Source organism: Rhinolophus sinicus, chromosome 6 (genome assembly GCF_057876585.1).
Source record: "Rhinolophus sinicus isolate RSI-liver-muscle chromosome 6, RSI-T2T, whole genome shotgun sequence".
Lineage (NCBI taxonomy): Eukaryota > Metazoa > Chordata > Mammalia > Chiroptera > Rhinolophidae > Rhinolophus > Rhinolophus sinicus.
The window spans coordinates 32,322,417-32,337,888 of record NC_142506.1 but is presented as its reverse complement, the minus strand read 5'-3'; the positions used below and the strand labels follow the sequence as shown (position 1 = coordinate 32,337,888).

The 15,472-nt window shown below is 34.4% G+C and overlaps 1 protein-coding gene across 1 annotated transcript in view; it reads right to left on the bottom strand.

Annotated features, from left to right (window-relative positions):
- STK3 (serine/threonine kinase 3) overlaps positions 1-15,472 on the bottom strand; it is a 301,757-nt gene that overhangs the window by 237,427 nt on the left and 48,858 nt on the right. Inside the window, exon 4 of the mRNA XM_019757652.3 lies at positions 8,891-9,005. Within this exon, the coding sequence (XP_019613211.1) occupies positions 8,891-9,005 (115 nt within the window). The remainder of the gene's footprint in view (positions 1-8,890; positions 9,006-15,472) is intronic.

Here is a 15,472-nt window from a genome sequence, read left to right as displayed (position 1 = left end):
TATTACACAAAGGGGGAACATGCAACAAAGTGATTAGGAAAGTCAAACATGAATTAGTCCAATAACACAGAGGCAAATGTAAACCCCAAAAAGCACTTTATGGAATAGAAATCCACACATATCAAAAAGACGTCTATTATTAACAATGAAATAATATCAAACTTTGAAGTTCTAAATAAATCTTAAATCAATAAAAAATTGGTATGCCTTCACCAAGAAACAAAATCTATTTGAAGTAGTACATAATTAACATCAAGGCAGAACACATATTTTTAAATTACAACAAATCAAGCATTTATTAAAAAGGCTATGGTGTACAAGGCATTAATTCTAAGGGCACTAAGATAAAATATCCTAGTATGAGTATATTTTGAATAGCCTGAAACTATTAAAGAAACTCTCACTGTACCTAAAAATGTAAGCTCTATCTTATTGCGTGCACACCTCTTTCATTAACAAAGATAATTCAAAGTACCAGTAGTAAATGCTAGGATTCTGTCCTTGGTTCCGTAGTCCTTTGTATTACTCCACTCAAACCATCTGATAGACAATGTTCACAATGCAAAGACACTTCCAATTATGTTAAGTGAGATGATAGAATGATGACAACAATATGAACAGCAAATACACACCGGGCTTTTTCTGTGCTAGGTGCTGTTCCTATACTTATATGTAGTCCTCAGAACTCAATGAAGTCGGGCAGTCTTCTTATCCCACTGAAGAAAATGCGTCACAGAGAAGTTAAGAAGAAACTTGCCCAAGTTCACACAGCTAGTATGTAGGAGAGCCAGGATTCAAACCCAGACAGTCTGGCTCCAGAGTCTGTGCTCTTAACTACCACAGTGCAATTCCAGCAGTTAGCTATAATTTTAACCCTTTTCTTTCCCTCTAATTTGCTTTACCACTCTATGATTCAGTTTCTTACCTGGAAAATTTTGTATTCCTTCACCTCATCACGGCCAGTATCACAGAAATATATCTCATCTTGATAAAGGCAGATGCTAAAAATGTCTCCTAAGTACCAAACTGAATGTTTATGTAAGCTTTAAGACACAAAATTTATTTGGTAGTTTAATGTCAGTCTCACCTGTACAGCTGGGGCACTGAGTACTCTAAAAGGTTTCAACCAGAATACTAGTCTGAGTCTGCCTCCACCAAAGAGCTTAAAAATTATGAAGACTGAAAGAATAACAGCAATCCTCTAGTCAGGGTCTAGTGCTGATCAACATTTAAATTGCCTTCTAATTTTCTGTTGTGACAACATTCTTGTGTATGCCTCACTGTACAATTGTGCCAGGACTTCTCTAAGCTACAGATAGAGGAGAACCACTCGACGGATCCTAGCTAGGGCGCATTCATATATAACTTTAAAGAGACCATCAACTTACTCCTGAAAGTAGTTGTATTAATTTATACTCCTAATAATGTGAACATATATGTAGTACAAATAAGGTAAGGGGAGCGGGGAGTAAATATCATCAATTCAGGTTCAAAAACCAACTTGAATTTGTAGTTAATTTGTTATCTGTCTCTCTTCCTCCTGAAACCCCATTAAACTTATAGAGAATTTTTTTTAAACAAAATAAATTAGTAATGAAAAGATGAACACAAGAGAGTGTAATAATACCCTTGGCAGCATTTTTATGGAGAGTCATAGCCACCAGCAGGCAAAGAAGGGGTCTGCAACAAAAGGCGTGATTACCAAGTAAACGCCAGAGGGGCTCCAAGTAGAACCACAAGGGAGGGAGGACAGGAGTGCGAGGATGGAAAAGGTGGTTAGCGTTTTCAAAGAGAGCTGAAAAGAAGAAAATGGAACAAGAGTTGGCTCCTCATCCCTACTCTGCCTCTACCCCCAACCCTGTACGTACAGTTTACATGCATTCCGGCATTTATCCCCAGGCCAAAAACAACAAAGGCAGGAGGATTGGAGTGGCTCCTCTCTCAAGAAACTGAACCAACTGCCTCTGGGAGCCCTTTCGCCTAAAATCAAGTTCCTAGCCCATTCATCGTAACATTATTCCTGCCAGTCAAAAGGCATTGTCCCAATGCTTCCAGTGAGAGCAAGTCAGCCCTCCCACTGGTCAGCTCTGCCATGGTCAAGACTAAAATAAGTAGAGTGAACCGATAACCCCAGAGAAAATAGAGATGATTCAGGAAACAGAAAATAAGTTTGTCAAAAATTTATTATTCTTCGAGTGATTAGGAACGCTTTTGTATCCATGTTTCAGCATCAAGATGTTATGAAAAAGGAATAATCAAAAGTGAAAGACTTCTTGTATATTCAAATATAACTGCTAAAATTAATAGTTCAAAAAAAAATAGTTCAGTTAGAAGAATCAGAAAAAATAGAAGAAACCATCCCCACCCTACCCTCAAAAAACTTAAAAAGACACACAGGGAAAGAGAATATGAATCTGGGAAAAATAAAAAAGAATAAAATTTAGGAGATTAACCATCCAATCAAGAAAAAAGGGGGAAACTGATTATCAAAGAACGGTTTCCAAAGCTGAAGAGAAATACAAGTGTTTACGTGAAATGAACTACTGAGTACTGAGCACAACTAATAAAAAGGACTCACACCTAAGCACATCCTTGTGAAACATTTTTTTTCCATTTGCAACATCAGAAAACTCAGGATAAAGAGAAAAGTCTAAAAAGTTGCAGAAGGGGGAAAGAAAACCTACAAACAAATAAGACTCTGATAAACATTAGATATAACACTAGCAACACTAGATGCTAGAGGATAATGGAGGAAAACTCAAAACTCTGAGAGAAACTTATTTTCAATGTAAAATTCTACAGATTATCAACCAAGTGTGAAAGCAAAAGAAAGACATTTTCAGATATGCAAGGACTCAAATAGTTGACCTCTTTCTTACGCTTATATCATGAAGAAGATGGTTTAGGAAGAATACAAAACAAGGGTGAAAAACAAGGAAATAGGAAATATACAAGAAAATAGTGACACTAACCCAGGAGGCCAGTGAAAAGAAATTCCAAGGATACAGCTGTACAGCGGACCTAAAAAGCAATGAGTTCACATTACAACAAGAAATCGGGAAGCTCCAAAGAATATCTTCTCAAAGAAGAATCACTCAAATTCCAGGAAACAGATAAAATGAGTAAGAAGCTAGAAGACATTAGCAAAATGATAAAAATGGCATATATTGCTTCTCTCAACATGAAAAAAAAAAAGAAAACCTCCAGGAAAAACAAAAAATTATATAACAACATCGTGAACCCAACATATATAGGTCCAACAAATTAAAACGTGGCAATGGTTTTGAACAATGGTTAAGTGTGAGAAAAGTAAATCCATTCAAACCAGATGCTAGGAACATTCTCCATCAGGTGACCTAGGAATATGACATTGGACTTTTACAGATGGAAATATAATTGTAGCATATCATTGTTTCCTCTTTCAAGATGTCCTTTGCTCTCTCTTCTCTGACTCAATTCATTCACTTGTTCCTTCATTCATTTATTCATGTAACAAGTATTTACTGAGCATCCTATATGCCAGGTGTCGTCCTAGGAGCAGAGATAAAACAGTGAACAAGGTAAACAAAATCCTCACATTGTGGAACTTGCATTCTAATGATAGATGACACCTCCTCTTCCAAGAATCTGCTAAAGGGATCTCTCTCCTATGAAGCTCTCGCTGAACTTGCATGCTAAGTGCTTTGCCTATTCTGCTCCTAAAGAACTTTACAGAATGGAATTTAGCTTTGTACATACATATTATGGTACCTCAACTAGTGTGTAAACAATGCAACAACAGCAACATTTGTTAGCGTTGTTTGCACCTCTAGTGCAGAACGCTGGATCAGTAACTGTGTTTTGAACCTTTCCATTCAACCAAAATGTAAGTAAAATGTAAAGCACTGTACAAATGTTACTTATTATTTAGCAGATGAGGAAGCTGAAGTCCTTGTCAGTTAACTGACTTGCCCAGATCACAAAACCAGTTTGTGGAAGAGCCCAAACGAAAACCCACAGTGCTAGACTGAATTAAAATAAGTGGTCAAATCAATAAACGGGCCAAAATTGGAGAAAATAACCTTAGGCATTTTCTTAGAACATTTCCAAGTATATAATAAACGTCTAAGACATAGACTCTATTTCTTCCATATGTCAAGGCATAACTTTACAATTATATAAAGATCATTCTGAAAGCCTCTAATCAAAAATATAATCAATCTTTAAAAAGCTTCCATTTCACAGAGTTGTGTATTTCTACTTTGCAATATATAATACTTGAAATGCATAAATGTGTAGAGATGTTAATGGCATTTATTTTAAATGATATTTTTTTAACTATTTCCTCACAAGAAAACCTTCACAATTATTCTTGTAAATATTTTATTTATTTAGTTCCACAAATCTGACTTTTTGTTCTTTGAAAACTCAAAAACACTCAAAAATAATAATGCTTACATTAACTTCCATTAACAACAACAAAAAACAGGCTTCTCCTTCATCAGCCAAAGGAGGCCTATGATTAAAGCTATCAAGACATATATTTACAAAAACATGCAAACATTTAAATTCACATATATATATTAGAGTCTCAAGTATATGTGTGTATACATATATATATGTGTGTGTGTGTGTATATACACATAAAACTTCCGTAAAACTCAGGGCACTAATGCAAGGTTGCTAGTAAGCACACTTTATGGCTTTTCTTTGATATCTAACTATATCTGTTCAATAACCTACATTATTAATACCAAATAGTGACCATGCAAATTACAACTTACCTATAAAAATGTAACACTGACTAGATGGGTAGGGTTGTTTTGTATTTACAGGATAAGCAGCTAAGGAATTAAACCTGTTTCCGTTCAACAAACATTTTTCAAGGGTTTGCTAGACGCCAGTTGCTGTTCCAGGCACTTGGAATATTTCCAAGACGAATATATAAAAATTTCTACCCTTGAGTGCCTTAAAGTAGGAGAAGGCAACTGCAACAACTCTTCTCCTAAACACTGAAAGCTGACTATCAAAATGTGGTTTCCAAGTACAGGATGCCACAGCAGGGTTATCTACACAGAGATTTCACCAAACTTAAAAGATGGTTTAACATAATGTGATAAAAATCAGTTACTAAATATACAGGATACCAAGACTTGAGCTGTGTTTGTGAGTCTGATCACAGAAATCAGGAACTTTTTTTTACTATATTTATTGGGGTGACAATTGTTAGTAAAATTACACAGGGTTCAAGTGTACAATTCTGTATTACATCATCTGTCTATCACGTTGTGTGCTCACCACACAGAGTCAGTTCTCCTTCCATCACCATATATTTGACCCCCTTTACCCTCTTCTACCATCCAGAAATCAGTAATTTAACTCACATATATCTATTTACAGATGCCCCAATACTTATAAACTGAAAGAGTCAATGAATACTAACTAAAGAGTGATTTTTACTCATAATGCAACTCAGAAGAACTTTTACACCCACTGGAACATAGGAGAGTTTAACCTTCATCCTACCTCTAGCACCACTACCATTAATTATCACAATCACCAATCATTATCAGCGCCTATGCCAACTCTGTGATCTGCCCCATGTTAAGCAGCAGCACTTAAATAGACTCAGTATCCACTCAGCCTCCGTTCCAACAGCTGGAATATGCCTAATTAACCCCAAACTTAATTCTATGCCTTTGTCTTTTCCTAGACGTTTCCCAAAGAAAAAGTACAGGTCAGGGCATAAAATCTCTGAAAGAGATATTTGGAAGCTTCTTTAGTATCTATGCTGACAATCAAATAATTGGTTTTATGACTTTTAAAACATGAAGAACTCATGTAACTATTAGCAAAGTGTCAGGCAGTCCTGCAAACTGATAATAAAAATGCCAACAACAAAAGGCAAAAGATAGGCACAAAAAGGAAATAAAACAGCCAATACACATATAAAAACATGCCAATCTACCTAATACTCAAAATATGTAAAATAATAGTAAAAATTATAATAACAGCAGCTAACATTTATTGGGCTCTTTCTTTATGTAAGAGTGAATATGCAGTAAAGACTTACCTAATTAATTAACCAACCAATTACCAAATAGATATGAAACTACCTGGGAAAGTAGGTAAAGTTTCAAAGAAGATGTTAGGTATTTGAGCACGGATGCAAATTCACTAGGCAAAGACTCGGGTGGAAAGAACACTCAAAGGTGGGGCTCAAGAGGATGAGGCAATATCATATACAAAAACACTAAAATATGAATTCAATTTTTAATTCTAGGAGCCAGTTCTTATTGTGAAATTGGAGTCTCAAGTGAATAATAAAAGTGACAAGTTATGACATTGTAGTGATAGGAGGGAGGTAAGATATAAACAGTATTATACTTCAGACTAAAAAGATTGAACTCCAATGTTTTTAAAATATATATATAACTGAATCAGACTTGTTTTTTCCTGTGACTTTAAATTTCAAGGAAACAGTTGATCAAAAACAGATAGCAACTGATAATTAAAAATCAAGACTACTTCATCCCTAATGAGATTTCTTTCAATAAAAAATATAATTCTACAAAAAGTAGGTTACTTAGGTGGTTTTCCAAAAGTCACTCCTCTTAAAACAAATCAAAATCTAAAGAAACAGCCAACCTAGAATTCTTTACCCAGCAAGTATATAGTTCAACAATGAAATGAAATAACAATATTTTAATATTAAAAAAACCCTGAAATCTTACCATCATACCCACCCACACATAAGGAAACATTAACGGACACTGTTCTTCAGGCAACTGAGAAATTTATGCAGAAAATAATAAAGAGCAATAAAAAGCACAAATACTATATACTCATAAAAGTAAACATAAACACTGACAATATGAAACAGTAAGACTGCCTTGTGCTATTTAAAATGTATATAGAATTCAAAGAAACAACAAAGCATATAACAAAAAACAAAAGAGCATATGAACTCTTAAAAAAGAAAAAGAAAAAAAAAAAGGTTCCCACACTCTTGGGAAAAGACTGATTGTTCTGTGACCATGAAAACAATAGCTACTAGAGTGAATTTTAATAGATCAAGGACAACTGTTTCACTGGTTACATTTTTGAAAGCCAGCCAATCAGTAACAGCCATGCCTCTGAAATTCAGACAAGATTATTACTCCAGTGACATTCCTATAAAATGATCAAATATTTACAATGTGAAGGCGGTTTTTTTTTTTAATGGGATGATACACATCCTTATATTGCTAACCTTCATGACCATGATACTCCTTTTAGATAATACATAAATGAAGGGAAAGCAGAATACAAGTATTAGTGAGATTTAACAGCAACTATTATCAAGGCAACACCCAGAGACAATATACCTACAGCTCCTGAGATATCTCTCATGCAGCTCTGGGTTCTTTTTCGAATCTGGGAATTAGATTCTTATACGAGTATGCCACCCCAGGCCCAAGGATCACTGTTCTGTGAGAATAACAATTAGACTATTCCAAATGTATGACTCCCCAACATGTTCAGTAGATTCTATCTGCTAAAAAACAATGCAGATGAAGTAAAACTCTTTCCCTTCATAATTGGTGAAGGATATTCCTCAGGATAAGGCTCCCATCCATATTTACCTTATAGAACTACAGTATACCTTCACAGTTGGTAATTATTGGCAACAACGAATAAAGTACTTGGATCAAATACTTTCTAACTACCCAAAATGTTAACATTAACATTTAAAATCAAGAAAATAGATTTTCCATTTCACACACTTTACTACCTAGTAATTTTAAATACTAAATGCACTGACTTTAGCCCTAAAATGGTTTTAAAACATACCTCTAACTGGAGTATAATTATTTTTAATTAAAGCATTGTTCTGCCATTCAAGAATCATCTGATTTACATAAAAGCACCACAGAAATTCTAAAATATATAATTAGAATGTCAAAAATCACTTAATCCATCTGTCAAAATAGGGATTATTTAAACTTCTGTTTCACTTCCTTTAAAAGAAATCCTATTTACTTTATTTTCTCTAACAGAAAAAAAAAATTAGTAGGATAAACTTACAACTTACTTACCCAACCAAACTTTAAAATGATTCTGGTTAACCACAAATTGACTCAAGTCGTTAAGTATTTTTCTGAATATATTTTACTGAAACATGTCTGTCAACATATAATAATGTCTTATAGTAACTGAGTTACTGTTCTACAGAATTACAAATTATTTTACTGATTATTATTCTTAGTCATTCAAAAATAAAAAGGTCACTGTTTCCTTATAAATTATCCTAGTAAACTAGATGCATTGCTAGCCGAAAATAAACAATTCTGTAAATAGCTGTTCTACTTAGGGTTAAAATGCAACCACAAAAAAAGCTATTATTAATAACACCTTTTGCTAAGCTGAATTCACACAAAAAATTTTTAATTTCAAATATCCTCACAATATTTTGAAAAATAAAGACAAAAATTGTTTTTCAATTACTTTTTAAAATTCAGAAACACAAAACTTCAACTGTTTACTACCCATAGATTATAATACAAAATACTTCATATAAAGAAGTGCCATCCATAAATACTACAAACTTTAAATAAAATTCTAGGCATTATTTATTGAAATCACATTAGTAAAGAAAACACACAATAATTCCAAATAAAGAAGAGAAGTACCAAGATAGTTTCTCAATAATTTAAAAAATTATCCTAATAGATAAATTAAACAATCATACAACACCTAAATTTGCCCAAGATATGTGGCTGGTTCTCATACCTCATACTAGATCCCTTTATACTATAAAATCTTTTCCTTTTTCACACTAATATTTTCTTTGTAACAAAATACTACCTAGTCAGATTCTAAATATGAATCTTTAGAAATGAGATTAGCAAAACAATTTAAAAATACTTACTGTCTTGTTTCGTAATCTAATTATGTCGGAGACAGAGCCAGCTCCACAGTACTCCATAACAATCCAGAGGTCTGTGTTCTTAAAGTAACTGCCATAGTACTTTACAACATATGGGCTAAAGAAAAATATATAGACAATCAAATTTAGTTAATTCCTAAAGAAAATTATCTTTTAATCCCAATATAAAGTATTTTCAACATTTCATAATGATCCAATAAGTAAACTTAATGACTCAACTTCTATTGTACATTGAATTGTCTGTTTGTGGGGTTCACCAACTGTGTATAATTAGCTTTTAATTCATGGATGAAATTTAACAGGATTACAAACCAGAGGAGACCCAAATGTTTTCAGTGTTTCCCAAGAAAAAAGTCTTTGTTTTGGTAAAGGATTTACTATTTAACATAAGGAACAAATGAAAATATTTTCCTTTAACAAAAGCATTTTAAATATAAATCTTCTAAAGGATTTTGCATTGAGTCAAATATAAACACTGAACTTTAAAATAACTCTCTATTTCAGTCAAATTAAAAAAAAAATTTAAACATTCTTTCATTTTAGCCTTTGAGAATTCTGGAGAAAAATAACTCTTTTGTTTTAAATTCAGATAATTAAAATTATTAACTATTTAAAGTATTAATAAGGTTTTACGTCTTTCAGAGCAGAAAAACCTGTGTTTATAGTCAAGTTGTTTTCTGCAAGACTTCCATAGGGAAAAATGACCATCATCATTAATATTTATTAAAGGTATGCCATATACACTGATTTGTAAAACATCTTGCCAAACTCAAAGAAGCAGACTATCCATATTCACAGAATACATAAAAAGATGGAAAACACAAAATAGCACAAACACAGCTTAAATGCTACAAGAGCTCAAAGGAAGAAGTGACTACAGTGGAGCCATAAGGGAACTTTGTAGAAACGTGGTAGAGGGGGAAACCAGAATTATGAAAAAAAGGTTAAACTTCAAAATGTGGGTGGAGAACAGAACATTCTAGAAAAGAAAAAGGCTATGAGCAAAGGCACAACTATAGAAAGGAAAAAACTAAGAATGCATGTTTAGGGGACTTGTTCAACAGTTATTTCCATCTAGTAGTAGTTATTTCCATTTAGTAGCACCAGAGTAGGGTAAATAAGACAGGAATAAAATAAGGAAAAATTAACAATAAAAATGGAAAGTACTATAAAAGACCACCAAAAAAAAGAGGTTAAGAGAAGACTGTCAGGGAAGACTGCTCAGCAGAGCCTTTATAATTTCAGCTGTCTTGAAGTCAAGGGTAGAGCATATTGGTTAGAGGCTTAAAGGGCCGGAACTAAAACCAGCAGCTACAGGGCTAGAATTTAATCCTATTTTATCCCTATTGTTCCTCATTACCTCTTGCAGAGACTTCCTTCCCAACTGGCTCCTTGTCAAAGTTTTCTGCCCCCTTCTAATCTATGCTCCATACAGTTGACAAGATTACCTTCCTTTAAAACAAAAGTAAAATTAGCTGATCAAATTGTACTCTCCATTAAAGGAGAAAAAAAAAACACTGCAATGGCTCTACATTACCAAAATGAAAAAATTTTAACTGCTTCATATCACGTACAAGACCTTTCAAAGTCTATCTCTCTACCCATCTCTCTCATTACTCCCCATCTCACACCTCAAATTTATACTCAACTTTGCTAGATGTTGAGAATAGAGTACATATTAGGAGTTCATAAGTGTTCACTAAAACATTTAAGGAAAGTGCTGTTTACAAACAAATGAAACTGATATACAGACCCAGAACTTCAACTTATGAGAAACATTAAAAAAGCTTTCTTTACGTACACTTCTTTGGAGTACAAGTGCCTGTGTGGAGACCTTTACAGGGAGTGCTGCTCTCTTACCTGGCTGTGCATCAGAACCAACACACCCCACGCCTCACACCTAAGAGGTTCTAATTCAGTAGGTCTTTTAAAAGCTCTGTAGGTGACTGACATAGACCCACAGTTAAACTTCATTCCAGAAGATAAGATTGCATATCCTTCAGAAAACTCTTTAGACATTAATTTTCTTTCAAAATTTGAAAAGGTAGCAGTGAGTTCAAGATTATGTTCACTGAAAAGCACATAGAAAATGTATATGTACTTTATCTTGCAATCACTAAGTAATCGCAATTCTAAGGGTAGAATTGACAGCTCTTATGAAAATTAGGGATTCTAACCTGGGCAGCTCCCTGAAAAGACAGCTCTATCTCTCTTAAGGGGTGAGTCAAAAGAAAGCCTTTGGGGAAAGTAAAATTCTCTTCAAAAAATAATCTGTGATCCATTCTAATACACAATCAAGTAGATGGATAAAAATTCAACAGTTCTAGATAATAAAACATGGATTCAATAATTTTAACCTAGAAAAATCATTGGTTAAATTATTTTCTAGGATAATTTAAGGAAAAATTAACAATAAAAATGGCAAGTACTATAAAAGACCACCAAAACATCCACATTAAGGACATACAGCCACATGTAGTTTCTATCATTCATTTAACATTCGTTCATTGACTCTCTACCTAACCAAGGAATTAGACCACATATTCGATATGCAGTGGTGAACCAAACAGACACAATTCTGACTCCCATGTAACACACACCAGCATGAAATACACCGATATTAGACCACTCAACCCACAAATAAGTATAATTACTGTGGAAAGAAAAGAAGGGTGCTATGAGATAAAACGGCTGAGACTTTATTTTGCATTCATCACTTCTGTAAACAAAACTGTTCTAGTTCATATGAAAGAATGGCATACATCCATATTCCATGGTACCTCCTGACTTGGAATATATGAAAAAAACTTTGAAAATAGACACGGGTGAGCTTTAACAATAAAATATCCTCCCTCCATTGTGGATTACAAATCTGTGGATTATAAATCTGTGGATTGTGGACTATAAATTAGATTTGGAAAAAGAAAGAAATGCTTACATTTATATGTGTATAGTGACCTACCATTGGTCACCCTCTGATATGTTCTATATCAGTACTTTATTTTAAAGCATTTGTAACATCTTGTAATTACTTTGTCATTGACTTTTATCTGTGTCCCCCGAAGAAAAGAAGCTCCATGAGGATAGGAGTCAATTTGTCTTGCTCTCCATTTTATCCTTAGTACCTCCCTTCTTATATGTACAAACAAAAACAATGAGTAAGTGAAAAACTGAACAATCACAGAAAAATTAACAAAAGGGACCTGAGGCCTCCCCAAGAGAATAACACTTAAGCTAAGATTCAAAGGTTGACTAGAAGTTAACCAAAAAAAGAGCATCCAAGAACTGTCCTGAGAAGAGAAAGAGCAAATCATCTTCAATGAATCAAAAGATCAGTTTGCCTAGAATAAAGTGAGTGAAGAATAAGGCCGAACACAATGGAGTTGCAGATGGAAGCAGGAGCCTATTAAGGAGATTGGGCTTTATTAGATATGCAAGAAAAGATGAGAGAAGAATTTTAAGTAGAGGAATAACATGATCTAATGTATACTTTTTAAGATTTTTCTGGCTATTGCATCAAAACTAGATTGTAGGAAAGCAAATGTGGACATAGCTAGACCACTTAGAAGGTTCGTCTCTGTGTGGAAGAGATTGTATTATCATTTTATTTTCTGTATTTGTGATGCTCTCACATTTGGGACCTGCTGACAAAGCCTCCACTGTCCCTCTCAGGGTTAGCTAATTCCTAGAGACAGACTTATGAGCACACCTTTCATTGCAAACAAACCAATCTGGAGTCCATATCATCAGCCACCTCCAGGGCCACAACTCCCTGGTCCTAATCACCCCAGGGCCAAGTACCAGACAACTATGAACAGCCCTCTGTCCAGAGCCCCCTGAAATTATTCAAACGAGCCAATCCTAACCCCGTTTACCCTGTCTCGCCATTCCTTCCCAGGGAAACCACAATAAAGGCTCTTGCCCACGTTTTCCCTCTGCCTCCTGGCTGACCCTGGTGCTTCCCTGGATGGGTCCTCCCCTACTCAACCCCCTTGAATGGCAGGCTCCCTCCTCTTGGTATCTGTAAGTATCACAATCTGTCTTTCTATGGCACTCTATCTCCTGATCTGTTAGTCTAACCCTACCTGAATAATAATAAAACCTACATTTTAAAAAAGAGATGTCAGTGGCTTGAAGTGGGAGTAAAACAAATAGAAAATCAAGCAAATTCAAGAGATGTTTTCAAGATACAGTCAACACAATTTGATAATGATGTAGACTGGCAAGCTAGGAGGCAGTAAGCAAGTTTTTGGTCTGTGTTTTATCCACTGTGCCTCCTTTCATTTGCACACTAAACATAAAGTTGAGACTGCAAAATTAATGATTAAAATTTAAAGCCATCATTTTTAAAAAATTAAAAACAAGTATAAATGGGCTCAAAGAGTTCAAGACCTGGGACTTCAAACTCAGTCCTTTTCCAGACATAGATATCATTCATTCAAATTCATTTATCATTCATTCATGTATTTTAAAATAATTCAATCAATGAACATTCACTAAAAAACATATGTGACCTATGGCCGATGCTAGAGAGAAAAATGGGTGCACTTTAGACTAGTGACAAAAAAGAAAAGTAAGTCCAGGCTATGGGGAACCCCTGAAGGAGTTTATGCAAGGAAATAACAGACAAATAGCATCTAAAGAGGATTTTCCTGTACAGGATTTTCAGAGGCTAAAGGTGACGCTGCTCATTCTAGCCATCAAGTTAACTAACTGTACAGTTATTTAGATATTCTAAAATCTATTTTTAACCATCACATTGATTATTAAAGGCTTGAGAAGAGGCATTGAGAGTTTCCTCCAAAACACTAGCTCAGTGTTCTTTATATAATTTTAAGCAGCACACAAAGTTTTAATTTAGCCATAATGCCTAAGAATCTTGACAAAGCCACCATATTGACTTACAGGATGTATGAGAACCTACCAATTCTGTGTATTCTTAGCACAGTAGAATAGTTAAATATGACTTTGAAAATTTCATTGGGGGTAGGGACAAGGAAGAAACAAGTCATATTACAGCATACACCAGGAAGCAAAGGTGAAGTACGATGTCTATTTTTTAAAGATTTTTATTAAAAATGTAGCTCATACAAAATTATATTAGTTTCAGGGGTACACCATAGTAATTCAACATTTATATACCTAAAGAAGTGATCACCATGATTAGTCCAGCAACCACCTGAAACTGTACCATGCTATCACAATATTATTGACTATATTCCCCATGCTGTACATTGCAATCCCATGACTTACTTGTTTTATACCTGGAGATTTGGACCTCTTATTCCCCCTTCTCCTTTTTCCACCTTTTTAAATTTTTAAATTACAGTTGACATTCAATACTACTTTATACTAATTCCAGGTGTCCAGCCTAGTGGTTTGACATTTATATAAGTTAAGAAGTGATGCCCCTGCTACCCACCTGGCACTAGATACATTGTTATTACCATATTGTTGTCTATATTCCCTATGCTTCACTTTACATCCCCATGACTATTTTGTAACAACCAATCTGTACTTATTAATTCCTTCATCTTTTTCACCCTGCTCCCCAACACCCTCCCACCTATAACCCCAGCAAATCTAGTACCCACCTGATACCATACATAGTTATTACAACATTATTGACTATATTCCTTATGCTGTACCCTACATGCCCGTGACTACTTTTTAACAACCAATTTGTATGAAGCATGATGTCTTGATAACTGGGGTGACAATTACGAGCCATATTCTACTCCTTTCCCCTGTGCTATACCCACAGCAGTTCCTTCTCTTGTCCCATTTATTTGCATCCCTTCCCCTATTTAACACATTCAGCCAAATGAAACTAATATCTTCTCCTTTGTTTTCCCTTTCTGTTTTGTTTTTTTGGCTTCCTTTCATCTCATGCCTAACGATCACATCCTTTCCATTCTTCTGTCTCCATTTCACATCTCCCCTGAACCTTTATCCTAACAGTCTTCTTCTAGTACCACAACTCAAAATACTGTAGAATTCATATAAAAAGAGAAGTGAGGAAAACCAGAGGGAAAAAATGGAAGAAGCACTACAAACTCTTACCTATTTGCACCTATATAAACACTACTCATGGTATAAGTTATTTGGACTGAATCATTATGTTTAAGCTTCTTATGGAAATTCAAATGTCAACTTTTACTGTCTGAAAGATAATTAACATTTTTATATTAACTTGAATATCATCTTAATTGAAGAAACCCATGTACTGCTAAAAGTATTTTTAATAGATTTTTATTTTTCAGAACAGTTTTAGGTTAACAGCAAAATTCTGTGAAAAGTAGAGAGTTCCCATATACCGTCTGCCGCATACATGTACAGCCTCGTCCATTACCAATATGCCCCACCAGAGTGGTACATTTGTTACAATTGATGAATCATCATTATTACTCAAAGTCCATCCTTTATAGCATCATACAGAGTAGCTTCACTGCCATAAAAATCCTCCGCACACTGCTTATTCATCCATCCTAGCTTCTTAACCCCTCGAAACCACTGATCTTTTTATATACATATAAAAGTTTTATATATATATATATATATATA